The 14,133-nt window shown below is 35.2% G+C and overlaps 1 protein-coding gene across 14 annotated transcripts in view; it reads right to left on the reverse strand.

The window, feature by feature from the left end:
- The window catches only part of ST7L (suppression of tumorigenicity 7 like), a 90,527-nt gene that overhangs the window by 29,619 nt on the left and 46,775 nt on the right, over positions 1-14,133 (reverse strand). For 8 of the 14 annotated variants that reach the window (XR_011073561.1, XM_068540499.1, XM_068540500.1 and 5 more), the window contains 2 exons: positions 7,658-7,808; positions 4,567-4,659 (listed from right to left, as the gene is read on the reverse strand). The exons of 4 other annotated variants lie outside the window; for them this stretch is intronic. Coding sequence is in view for 8 of the 10 variants with exons in the window: in XM_068540499.1 (XP_068396600.1) it covers positions 4,567-4,659; positions 7,658-7,808 (244 nt within the window). In the remaining 2 variants the exon portion in view is untranslated. The remainder of the gene's footprint in view (positions 1-4,566; positions 4,660-7,657; positions 7,809-14,133) is intronic. 2 more of the 14 variants (XR_011073565.1, XM_068540502.1) reach the window with 2 other exon arrangements.

Consider the following 14,133-nt stretch of genomic DNA (forward strand, 5'->3'; position numbering starts at 1 on the left):
CACCAAAGCCCTAGGATTCTGAACATAAATGGAGTCCCTTGTCTTATTTTACCACATTCACACATTTACTCAGGTATTATTTTTCTAATGATTGGATATTTCATTACCAATAGTATTCAGGTAGTTTTATGTTATTTGAAATTTGAAAATACTTGAATAACAATGCTGAGAGGAGCCTATTACAGTGACTGGCAGACAGTAGGTACTCAATAAATGTCTGTTAAACTGAGAGTTATTCTGGGACTTCAGTTGACTGCTTAGGGTTGGACACAAACCTAGGAATTCCTGATGTAATATCCTGCATAAGTAAGGAATGACTAATTCAGTGCTGAATCGAGGTCAGCTATAAATTTAACTTTTTAAAACATAATGATTCACAGGGAAGATTACACCTAAGTTTCCTTCAGTAGCCAGGAATTTTTTTTAAGTGTTACACTATCTTCAGAAAGTATATACCAAAAAGCAAACTCATTAAAAATCCAGAAAGTTTCCAGAGCCTTGAGTCATGTTTAAAGTAAAAGCACACCAAGTCTGAATTTTTTTAAATTAGAAACATTAGAAGCTGTGGACAACATTGTGCTTTCAGCACCCAAAAAAGCAGCAGTTCCTCCTGCTCTGTCCCTCAGCCATTAGAGGCCAACTTCTTCCAGCAAATCAAAAGATACAAACCATATTTGCAAAGACAGGGAACAAATACTTATATGTGCCAATGGTTACTATAATTGCTTTCATGTGAGAGACAGCACAATTAATAATATTAATTAAACTGTAGCATTTTGTGGCTCACAAAGTGCTTTAATTTATATTAGTTTAATTTTTTTCAATAACTCTAGGAGATAGTATTATTCTTATTTTATAAGGTAGAAAACTATATAGCTTTAATAGGATAATTTTCTAAAATGTGAAATTTTTATACTGTAGGAGAGATCCAATTATTTCTTTTTGGATTGCTTTCTGTAGATTCATTTGTCAGTCAATGTTTGGCTAATACATCAAAATAATGGATGACTAGTACAGAAACACTCCCTTCGAAGTAAAGTTCAAATTTCATCACTGGCTTGTAGAGAAAAATTTATCAGGAGGCATAAAAGACAACTAAATAGCTATGTGAACTAAGGGAATAGTTCAAGTCTGAACTTATGAGGTTCATAAGCAAATTCCAGAATGCTGTAAGTCATACCAAGGTTGAAGGAGAATTGAAAACAAAAAACATTAAGTACTCCTGGGTATTAAAACTCCACATTATTAAAAATTTGTTCATTCTATCATAGTCAGAGACAGAAAAAATACTCTAAGAATATACAATATAATCAAACTAAAACCCCCAGAATATCCCTCCTCTCCTACCTTCTAGAATTTGCAAATGAGTAGAACCCTAGAAATAATAAAGCCCTGCCAAAAAGCAAGCTCTCTTCTTATAGCCTATGGCTCTGACAATACATAACAATAACAACCTTGATTTTATTCACATTAACTATGAAAGACGGCCTTATATCAGGCAACCTCTGTAACGATTGGGGGGGGGGCATAATTTTAGGCTAAATGTATTAGCCTAACATAATACACTCTTGTATACTGATGTTCCGCAATTAAAGATTCGTTCCTTTGCCTTAAATATCCTTGTTCCCATTAAAATGGAAAAACAATACCTACTATCACCACCGTAATAGGAAAGGAAAAATTTCTAACACTAATGACCTTCTAACTGCTGAAGTCAATGGATTCTTCTCAGTAATTATCTTACTATAAATACCTCGGATACTCCTCCTCACTTGGAAATTTTTTCCTCCTCTTAGTTTCTAGGATATCTAGTTCTGGTTCTTGTCCTGTCTCTCTGACCACTCCTTCACTGAATCTTCTGACTCCTTATTGGCCACCCATCCCTTAGACATTTTCATCATGGTTCACCCTTAGTTTACTTCTCACACTCTTTACAGTTTCCCTTAGTGATCTCATTCATGCCTAGAAAATGATGACTCCCAAGTCAGTTTTGTGATGCAGAGAGATGCAGAGGGAATGAGATATTTTTGGCAATTTTGTTTACATGACCTGATCCTGTCCCTGCGCCACAGCTGATTGGATCAGGGATGAACACCTGGTAAATGTGATTTACTCTCCCAGAAGTTTTAGAAGTGGGATTGAGATATTCTTCATTCTGTATTATTTGCCTGAACTGATGACATGTAAACTTAGGGCTGCACGGGGGTATCAAGTTTGGCTACATGAGTGTCTAAGAAGGGAAAGCCGAACTGCAAAGATTAAGATATAAAAATGAAGCATACACTGAGAGAAGCAGAAATGAGAGCTCATACAAAGAAAAGATGGAGTTGGAGAATGAAAAAAAAAGAAAGTGAGAATAGGAGAGGCTGAAAAAGGCAGTCAGCGACAGAGATATACAGACAACTGACTCCTGGAAATCCTGATAGCCTTCTAGTTTCTGATTCTAGTCTCTTCTGAGGTGCAACTATAATTGTTGCCTTTGGGTTCCTTGAGATAATCCAGTCTTCTTCCAACAAATTCTCTTTATTTTAAAGCTAGTTTCAAGTGGCTCTCTTATACCCAAAGAATGCCTGCAACATTTACTATTTATATAACATATATATTTAATAATATACATATTATATATAACTTACAAATATATCTTAGCCCCATATATGTAGACATACAAAATATAAAGGCTATGTATGTATATGTTAAATAGATTAAATAATAAAATATTTAAGCATATACACACCTACATACACACACACGGATGTGTGCAACATACTCAAAAATAAAAAACCCTGGGAGAAAAATATCAGCATACTCAACTTCCATAATCTCTCCTAAATTTTTATCTATCTGTTTGAACTTTTCAGCTCATTAAGTCTGATGTTGTAAAAATGCAACTTTCCTTCCTAGACTTCAGTTCTAAAGGACCCAGAATTGTAAAAACTGTGGTATAGATTGATATCATAAGAGGAAACTAGCGTTTATAACTTTCAGCATACTTACCTATCAGTTAAATTTAAAAGAAGGAAAATTAAACAGAAATTTACCAGCTCACAGAGAAAAAGAGTGAGTGGATGCTAAGGCAGCTGAGACAAAAAGTACAGACTATTCTTTCAAAAGTTTGGGTTCCTGAAAGCAGGAACTAGACGAAAACGCTCTCAGCAATCATAACCCTATGTATTTCTGGTTCTCCTCCTGACTCTTTGACTGCTCTTTTCAAAACTGGGAAGTATAGTCCCTCCAACTTCACTCTTCTTTGTAAAGATTGTTTTGACTGTTCTGGGTCCTTTACTTTGCCATATAAGTTTTGGGATCAGCTTGTCAACTTGTAGGAATTGTATTGAATTTATAGATCAATTTGAAGAGAACTGTCATATGAATAATATTGGGTCTTCCAATCCATAAACGTGGACTGTCTCTCAATTTATTTAGATTTTCTCAGCAGTATTTAGTGGATTTTAGTATACAAGTCTCACACTTCTTTTGTTCAATTTATTCCTAAATTGTTTGTTCTTTTTGATGCTACTGTGATTGGAACTGTTTTCTAATTTTCATTTTGGATTGTTCATTGCTGGTATATAAATAAATGACTGAGTTTTGTATAATTACATCCTGCAACCTTGCTGAACTTGTTTATTAGTCCTAATAGTATTTTTATGGATTTCTTAGGATTTCTTGCACAGAAGGTCATGTCACCTGTGAATAAAGACAGTTTTACTTCTTTCTTTTGAACATGAATGCCTTTTATTTCTTTTTCTTGCTTGACGGCATTAACTAGAACCTCTAGTACAATGCTGAATAGAAGAAAGCAGACACCCTTGTCTTGTTCCTGATCTTAGCGGGAAAGCATTCAGTCTTTCACCATTAAGTATGATCTTAGCTGTGGGTTTTTCATAGATGCTCTTTATCAGGTTGAGGAAGTTCCCTTTTATTCCCAGTTTGTTCAGAATTTTTATCATGAATGGGTGTTAGATTTTTGTCAAATGCTTTTCTGCATCTATTGTCCTTTATTCTATCACATTTTCAGATGTTAAAGCAACCTTGCATTTGTGAGGTAAATCCCAATTGGTCATGGAATATAAACCTTTTTACATGTTGGTGGATTCAGTTTGTTAACATTTTGTTGAAGATGTTTGTGTCTATATTCATGAGAGATATCGTTCTATAGCTTTCTTGTAATGCTTTTTGTCTGATTTTGGTGTCAGGGTAATGCTGGTCTCACAGAATGAGTTGGGGAGTGTTCCTCCTTTATTTCTTAAAAAGAGTTTGTGAAGGATTGGTATTATTTCTTCTTTAATTGTTTGTAAGATGACTGCTTTTTTTTTTCTAATATCTTTAATCTTTGTGTCCTTCATTGCATCTAGCAATGAAGGGTTTTACCCAAAAAATGAAGGGTTTTACCCAAAAAATATTCAGGAATGAACTAAATTATGCAACTATATCCAAGAAGTGGCTAAAATAGTATTTATACAGCATCCTGAATTTCAACCAGAGGTACTTTTAAAATGGGAAAATACTATGAAAAACAATCTCACAACTAATTTTAAGTTTAGGAAAACTTGAATATTTACTTACGAGGTAATAGCTCTCTATCAGCAGTCTCTGTGCAGCTGGGATAAGGATAAAATAGATGGCCTTTCTCTAGTGGGTATGGAATCATTCTAAAAGCTGAGTGAAAAATAAAATACATATGTTGACATTCAATTCAATCTCACTTTCATCCTCTACTACAATCAAAGCTATTTTGGAGACGTATTTTTATTAAATTTTCACACAGAGTTTTATTTTCTTTTTTAGAGAGATATTTTAGATGAAAGAAACAAAGTACGCAAAGGAACAAATAAGGAGAAGATCCATATAGAGAATCATGAATGGTCTGGCTGAAATAAAACTAAAGGGAGTAATGGATGATAAGACTAGCTGTGTCCTTCTTACCTCAGTCTCCTCATCACAAACACAACAGACTTAATTCTCCACGTGTGAATTCCACTTCTTAGGGAAATCACATAACTGTTGTAGTCATAACTACTGGCAACCTAAGAGTTCTCAATGGCTCCTAACTTCATATGTGAGCTGTCACCAAGTTTTCTGTGAGCTTAATTTAGATCAGGGGTCACCAAAGTATCTAAATTAAGTACCTAAAGGGATCACCTTTGGCCAGACCTGGCCCACTGTTTTTGTAAATAAAATTTTATTAGAATACAGCCATGCCTGTTCGTTTATATATTATATAAGGCTGCTTCCATGCTATAAGAGTTGGGTAGTTGTGACAGAGACTATGGCTCACAAAAACTAAATATTTACTGTCTGGCCCTTTACAGAAAAAGTTTACCCATCTCTCATCTAGATTATCATCAACTCCTACAAACTTCTTAAAGAAGAAATCCTTATTGACCTACTCAACCATCAAAGTTGAGATAAGGTTTTTGTTTTTCCCTTAGTCCTTGGCTCTAAAAACTTTTGTTAAAATATGGATTTTGTTTTGCTACAATAAAATATAGTGATTTTTCCAAAGTCACAGAGCAAATCAGTGGCACTAGGAAATCATTTATCAAGATGATTATTCATGAAATACAGAATAAATCATATACTTATTGAAAACTTCCTATGTGCCAAGCAGAACACTAGGCACTGAAGACACATACAAGGTGAATGAGATAGAGCACCTGGTTCTGAGAAGCGTACAGACTACTGGAGAAAAAGCCAAAGAAAGTCTAATTACCCCAAAACATCCAGCTCCTCAGTTTTAGTAGTCCCGCTTTCATTAATCTTTATATTGTCAGTATCAAGCACAGTGTCTGACCCTCAGCAAGATGTTAATGCAGAGGTTCCCAAATTTTCTTGGTTCAAGGACATGTGGTGTCCTTCGTGTCTCAGTAATTTGCTATTAATGTCCCTACACTGAAAGAAATATCTAACAATTCCACTTATTAAGTAGTGGGTCTGATCAACTTCAAAAGTTTTTGTTCTAACAACTTAGCAGCGATTTGAAAAAAAAAAATACACATAAATTAACGAAAAAATAGTTATTTTATATTTAAATAACCATCATTTCTTCCTAATGGGATATATGAGCCTGTTGGGCACTGCATAATTTCTCGAACCTTGGAATCACATTGGACACCACTATCCTCATTTCCTGTTCCACACTGACTTTTGTGTGGTACTGCTTTTAATCACAGCAACTAACAAAACCAAGCTTTGCAAAGCTATGACAACACTGAAAAAAATAGAGAATGGAGAGCTATCTAATGTTGAAACCATGAACTATCTAGAGCTACAGTCTGAATGGTGTATTGTTATGTTTCTACTAAAAATTTAAAATATCCCATGGCACTCTTGTGAATTTGCTATAATACCCAAAGGTGCCTCAGTGCAAACTTTGAGGAGGTTAACCAATTTTAGTGAATGAACGTTGAATTTATTTTTGAATTTTCATTGACAGGTGATTTTAAGAAGTTACAAATGAGAGATCTGGTAGTTAGTGGAAAATAATCCACTTCTCCAAAGAAATGTACGAATGGCCAATTAACACGTAAAAAGATGTTCAACATTACTAATTATTAGGGAAATGCAAATCAAAATCAAAATGAGATACTATTCCACACCCATTAGGATGCTCTTACCAAAAAAAACAGGAAATAACAAGTATTGGCAAGGATGTAAAGAAAGTGAAACCCCTGTGCATTGCTAGTGGAATGTAAAATGGTTCAGCTGCTATAGAAAACAGTATGGTGGTTCCTCAAAAAATTAAACACAAAATTATATGATCTAGCAATTCCACTTCTAGGTATACACCCAAAAGAACAGAAAGCAGGAACTTTTACAGATATTTATGCACCCACGTTCATAGCAGCATTATTCACAATAGTCAAAAGGTAGAAACAGCCCAAATGTCCATTGATGGATGAATGGATAAACAAAATTTTGCATACAACTTATGATGGACTATTACTCGGCCTTAAATATTGTATGATTCCACTGATATGAGATACCTAGAGTAGTCAAACTCATAGAGACAGAAAATAGAATGGTTACCAGGGGACTGGGGAGGAGGGAAGAATGGGGAGTTATTGTTTAATGGGTACAGAATTTCATTTTGGGGTGATGAAAAAATTCGGGGGATGGATAATGGTGATGGTTGCATAACAATGTACATGTATGTCACTGAACTGTACATTTTAAAATGTTTAAAATGGTAATTTTAATGTTATATGTATTTTACCACAATTTAAAAAAAATTTTAAAGAATCGAGTTGATATCAGTAATGAGGAAAATAGTTTCATGTTGTACACATCTCAAAACAAAACCAAAAAAAAAAAAAAGTCCAATTTTTAAAATATTAGAACAATAGCTAGCCACATTAAAAAACTTATAAATGAAGGGATATAAGTTTCCATTCTTTCCTTATAAATATTTAAATTAAGTGAACATATAGCAGAATACCCAAACAGTTTCTCATTCTGCTTTTCCTAAATGTGGCATTAATATAAGCACATTACACGTTTCTTCTACCAGTATACCAATAAACACCACTGAGTTCACTTTGAAACCAATCTGAACAAGTCCTTAAAGAAACTCAGACAATCTCATTACAAAAAGACTGCCTGTGAATGGAATAATTAGTCAGAAAGATTAGTGTTGCATTTGGAAAAGAATACTTACTGCCTTCCCATGTACACTGTAACAGATTAAGAGCACCTTCTATTCGCTTCCAGTGCTGAAGATGAAAGAAAGCATAGGCAATTGCTTCACTATCGCCCCGTTTCAGAATGTGTTCTGGAGGTAAAATGAGACTTTTCATCTCTAGTAAATACTAGAAAAATAACACACACACATAGACACACCACAGAAAAAAAGAAAAAGTATGCTAAATTCAAACATCCACAGAAGGGTAGATTCAAATTTTATAAAGTTAATTTGATTTAAAAAACAAACAAACATTAAGCTAGGTGAAATGACATGAAGGTCCTACTGACAAAATGCTTATATAAATGCAAATTCCAAAGATCAGAACATTCCTATAGGTAAAAATAAGGTAATAAATGGCTTATGTGTGACTTTACTAAACACAAATGGAAACTCAAGCTGAGGAAATTATGTTGGAGGAAATTATTTACTTTTCCAAAAAAGAATAATTGTAAAAAATTATAAAACACAATTTTGGAATAACATGTTGTGGCAACATTCAATTTTTTTTTCTTTATTCCCCTTCTATAGTGAAGGAATTTAACTGTTAAGAAGTTCAATTAAATTAATATTTACTGAGTGCAAATCACTATGCTTGTCAGGGAATGCCAAAACACTATTCTCTAGAGCTTCCTAAGGTAATGAGAAAGACAGATTTCTTTTTCTATTTTCTCGGCCGCACTGCGCGGCTTGTGGGATCTTAGTTCCCCGACCTGGGATTGAACCTGGGCCCCTGGCAGTTGAAAGCGCAGAGTCCCAATCACTGGACCGCCAGGGAACTCCCGAGAAAGACAGATTTCTTAAGTTAAAAATTGTAACCATACTGGGACTTCCCTGTGGTCCAGTGGTTAAGAATCCACCTTCCAAGGCAGGGGACGCAGGTTTGATCCCTGGGCGGGGACTAAGATCCCACATGCCTCAGGGCAACTAAGCCCGCGTGCCACAACTACTGAGCCTGCGTGCTCTAGAGCCCATGCATCACAACTAGAGAGCCCACATGCTGCAACTACTGAGCCCATGCACTCTGGAGCCCGCGCACCACAATGAAGGGCCTGCACACCACAAGGAAAGATCCCACATGCTGCAATGAAGATCCCATGTGATGCAGCTAAGACCCTACGCAGCCAAATTAAAAAAAAAAAAAAATTATAACCAGACTATGGTAAGTACTTCACTACAGGTATAGATGTATATAGGAATATGGATAGGAGGTATTAATTTTTTAATTTAATTTTTAATAACAGCTTTATTGAGATATAATTCACATGCTTTACAGTTCACCCATTTAAAGTCCACAATTCAATGGTTTTTAGTATGTTCACAGATATGTGCAACCATCACCACAATTTTAGAACATTTTCATCACTTCAAAAGGAAACCCCAAATGTATATTGGTGCAGCCTCTATGGAAAACAGTATGGAGGTTCCTCAAAAAAACTAAAAATAGAGTTACCATATGATCCAGCAATCCCATTCCTGGGCATATATCTGGAGAAAACTATAATTCGAAAAGATTCATGCATCCCAATGTTCACTGCAGCACTATTTACAATAGCCAACCTAAAAGTCCACTGACAGATGAATGGATAAAGATGTTATACATATATACAATCGAATACTACTCAGCCATAAAAAAGAATGAAATAATGCCATTTGCAGCAACATAGATGGACCCGGAGATAATCATACTAAGTGAAGTAAGTCAGAAAGAGAAAGACAAATACCATATGATATCACTTATATGTGTAATCTAAAATATGACCCAGGGACTTCCCTCGTGGTCCAGCGGTTAAGAATCCGCCTTCCAATGCAGGGGACGCGGGTTCTATCCCTTGTCGGGGAACTAAGATCCCACGTGCCGTGGGGAAACTAAGCCTGCGTGCCACAACTACAGAGCCTACGCGCTCTGGAGCCTGCGTGCCACAACTAGAGAGAAGCCCGCATGCCGCAACGAAAGATCCCCCCCCATGCCGTAACTAAGACCCGACACAGCCAAAACTAAAATAAATTTTAAAAAATAATAAATAAAAATAAAATAAAATAAAATATGACCCAAGTGAACTTTTATGAAACAGAAACAGACTCATGGACATAGAGAACAGACTTATGGTTGCCAAGGGGAGAGGGGGTGGGGGAGGGATGAACTGGAAGTTTGGGATTAGCAGATGCAAACTATTATATAGAGAATGGATAAACAACAAGTTTCTACTATATAGCACAGGGAACTATATTTAATATCCTGTGATAAACCATAATGGAAAAGAATATGAAAAAGAATGTATATACGTGTATAACTGAATCACTTTACAGTAGAAATTGACACAACAATGTAAATCAACAATACTTCAATAAAAATTTTAAAATAAGGAAACCCCATACTCTTTAGTTATCTCCCTCTACACCCACAATCCCCCTAAGCTCTAAGCAACCACTAATATACTTTCTGTCTCTACAGATTTGCCTATTCCAGATATTTCATACAAACAGAATCACATAATATAGGGTCTTTTGTGACTGGTTTATTTCACTTAGCATACACCCATGTTGTAGCATGTATCAGTACCCCATTCTTTTTTGTGGCTGAATAATATTCCATTGTATGGACAGACCACATTTGTTTATCCATTCTTCATCTGATGGACATTTGGTTTTCATCTTTTGGCTATTATGAATAATGCCGCAATAAACATTTGTGTATGAATTTTCATGTGAACAAATGTTTTCATCTCTCTTGGGTTACCTAGGAGTGGAATTGCTAGGCTATATGGTAATTCTGTGTTTAAGCGGTATTAATTATGATTTAAACCACTTGATAGAATTTGGGATTTGAGCTGATATATAAAGACAGGTGGAATGTGGATGAGCAGGTTGGGGGGTATGGTGGGGAGAAGAATAGGAGGACATATTCAATGTACAGGGCCAACTTGAACAATTTTAACTCTTGAGACTTGAGAGCATAGTACAAGATGAGTGAGTGTGCCTGTTAAAGAAGGATAAGTGAGTGTGCCTGTTAAAGAAGTTATAACCTAACAATTCTTATTCACATATGAAATTAAATTCTAAACTCTTGAAGAAAATACTTGCCTTAATATTATAATCCATAACAAAAGCAGCATAATTAGTTACCGCACTAATCAAATATACTAATTACATGAAGAAAGATGCCAAATTACACTTGTACATCATCTTTATTATTAAAGTGGTCAACTTAAAACAAAATCTTTTAAAAAATATTTAGTTAGTCTTCCAAAGACTGAGGCCAGAGTACACCTCCCCCACTAGACTAGGTGTGAAACCACCTCTTTGGTTTTCAATAATTTGATACCAAATTATGTGTCATATGGTCCAAACCACATTAACATCTATTATAAGATATAAAAAGAGAAACATTCCAAAGGTATCTTAAAAGATATATTCTCACATTTCAAATTCTAAGTTCCTCAGGTTGTTACACAAGCTAGTAAGATAACATAAATTAAACAGTTGAATTTGTGAAACACTTCGTAAAACTACTACAAACAGGAAGAATTCTAAAAATAATTGAAGTGGTTTTAAATTTTAAGCCTTAGGTTATTAATCAATACATATGTACTCATGGTATTAATACATCTAAAGTAATTTTTCTTTTTTGTTTATGGAATGTGCCTTTCCAACACTTACTGAGCTTAATGCTCATCTTGAATTACTCTTATTCCTATACCCCAATAAAGCTGAAATTAAAAAACAAAAAGATAAAAAGAATAATTACTCTTAGCCTTGATGTCTCTAGCTCTCTCCTCAAAGTGTAAGAATGCAGTCTGCTTATCAATTTATTTTAGCAGATGTCACAAGCTATGAGATTATTTACTAATCCAGTTTGGGGACTTAACATTTCCCATTCAGTTTCTTAAAGGAATGCAGCAGAGGTTGTGTCCTGGTCAAGCAAAGCCCATTTGCTGCCTGGCTGGGTTCTCTACCCTTAGTGCCTTGGGCCTATATTCAGGAGGGTAATATTCTTTCTAATCCTCTTTAATCCTTGTCCATTTTTTAAAACACAGTAAAAGATCACTCGCACCAGGCGACTGTGGGAAAATGGACTCAAATAGCTGACCTCTGACACGACTCCTTATGCTCTTTGCAAGTGCACTAAGAGCTTCTTCAGTAGGAAGCAAAGAAAATGAAGCAAACACAGTGGAATCTCTATCATAAAAAGAATATCTTATTTTCAGAGAGGTTTAATACTTAAACCAAGTCCTTTCGATTAGTGTTCTGTTTTATTTTACAGATAAAAACATCTCAAATTATTTTCAATGTGTTTTAGAACCCTGAAGCTTTAGACTAAACCCTATCTTGGTAGCCACTTAGCAAATGGTAAGCAAAGATATTAAGTTAACAATTATTGAGTAAAACTTATATTATAAAAAGTATCAACTTAATATATCTAAAAATACTTTTGTGAATAGCAACTATATATCTATACTTTCACTGAGTAATAATCTAAGTGACAATTCAGAAACAGATACGGTACGTTTATTAGGAAATAATACTTCAGGATTTTATATTAAAAATCTTCACTATTTAATCATTAAAAAATTGTTTCCTTATGCTGCCTTATTTTTTATTATCATGTCTTACCTACCAGCAAATGTCCTCTACAATTTGACTTCAAAGAAATTCTTATTTTTCAGTTTCTGAAAATAGGACACTGAAATAAAATTTCACCCGCAAAATATAAAGAAAAATTTTCAGTTTAAAGAAAATATACTTAGGGACTTCCCTGGTGGCGCAGTGGTTGAGAATCTGCCTGCCAGCGCAGGGGACACGGGTTCGAGCCCTGGTCCGGGAGGATCCCACGTGCTGCAGAGCAACTAAGCCCGTGCACCACAACTACTGAGCCTGTGCTCTAAAGCCCGCAAGTCACAACTGCTGAGCCGGAGCGCCACAATTACTGAAGCCCACGCGCCTAGAGCCTGTGCTCCGCAACAAGAGAAGCCACCGCAATGAGAAGCCTGTGCGCCACAATGAAGAGGAGCCCCCGCTCACGGCAACTAGAGAAAGCCCGCGTGCAGCAACGAAGACCCAACACAACCAAAAATAAAATAAACTAAAAAGACAAAAAAAAAAAAAAAAAAAGAAAATATGCTTAAAATATGTAATTATAGGATTATTATTCATTTTATCTCCTCCACAAAGTGCTACTCAAGAATTTCTGCTACTCAGAATAAGCTGTAGTCACTACACAATAGAAACCATATGCTTCATATTCTACTTCAGCACCTAGTATATTACACTATCCAAAGCAGGTCCTAAACTAAGTAACTGACTGGATCTGACATATATAGCTAAAATGTCTTCAAACTCATACCTACATTTCAGTTTTACTTAAAGATATTTTCTAACTTTCTGGGCAAACTAAAAACAAAACAAAATGAAAACAAAAAAATTCTGCTATCAAGACTTTACTTCTGTATGAAGAAGAATATGAAAGGTTAAAAACTGACAGGCAATTTGTTTCGTTTTGGTCTCTTTTTTTTTTTTTTGCTTATAAAAGTACATGCTCACAGTACAAAAATGCAAACATTGCAGAGTTACACAGAAAAGCATCTATTACAAGATTGGAGAATAAAAGCAAAAAGGAAATAAAGATAATAATCTGATTTATGTTTGTCTGGATTTCTATTTTTTAAGCATAACATACTGATTCTACTTTTCTTAAATATAGTATCAAACTGTTACACAACTCACTTTTTACTTCACAATATATCTTGTATATCTCTTCCCATCTCTATATAGATCTAACTCATTTAAAATATAGTATAGTATTCCATTAAAAGCTGAGTTCTTTTATCAGTTAAGAAATAAGGCCATGCTGGGCTTCACTGGTGGCGCAGTGGTTGAGAATCTGCCTGCCAATGCAGGGGACACGGGTTCGAGCCCTGGTCTGGGAAGATCCCACATGCCACGGAGCAACTAGGCCCGTGAGCCACAACTACTGAGCCTGCGCGTCTGGAGCCTGTGCTCCGCAAGAAGAGAGGCCGCGATAGTGAGAGGCCCGCGCACCGCGATGAAGAGTGGCCCCCGCTTGCCACAACTAGAGAAAGCCCTCGCACAGAAACGAAGACCCAACACAGCCATAAATAAATAAATAAATAAAAATTAAACTTTAAAAAAAAAAAAAAAAAAAAAAGAAATAAGGCCATGCTGAAATTGTACTACTGTCCTTAAAAGGCCCAAAGTGACATAATGTAGCAAAACCCACAAAATATTAAATGGCTTAAAAATTTGATGGGATCTAAAATTTTATTTTCTTTACCTTAGATAGGTCTTTATAGTAATGCAGATCTAAATTACAAACATGTCTATTTACCAAACATTTATTGAATGCCTGTTATGTGCTAAGTAGAATATCAGACATAAAATGATGCTAAGACAAGAGTCCTGCTTTTTAAAAAGCTCACAAATAACTAAGGGAG

This window comes from Eschrichtius robustus, chromosome 3 (genome assembly GCF_028021215.1).
Source record: "Eschrichtius robustus isolate mEscRob2 chromosome 3, mEscRob2.pri, whole genome shotgun sequence".
Classification (NCBI taxonomy): Eukaryota; Metazoa; Chordata; class Mammalia; order Artiodactyla; family Eschrichtiidae; genus Eschrichtius; species Eschrichtius robustus.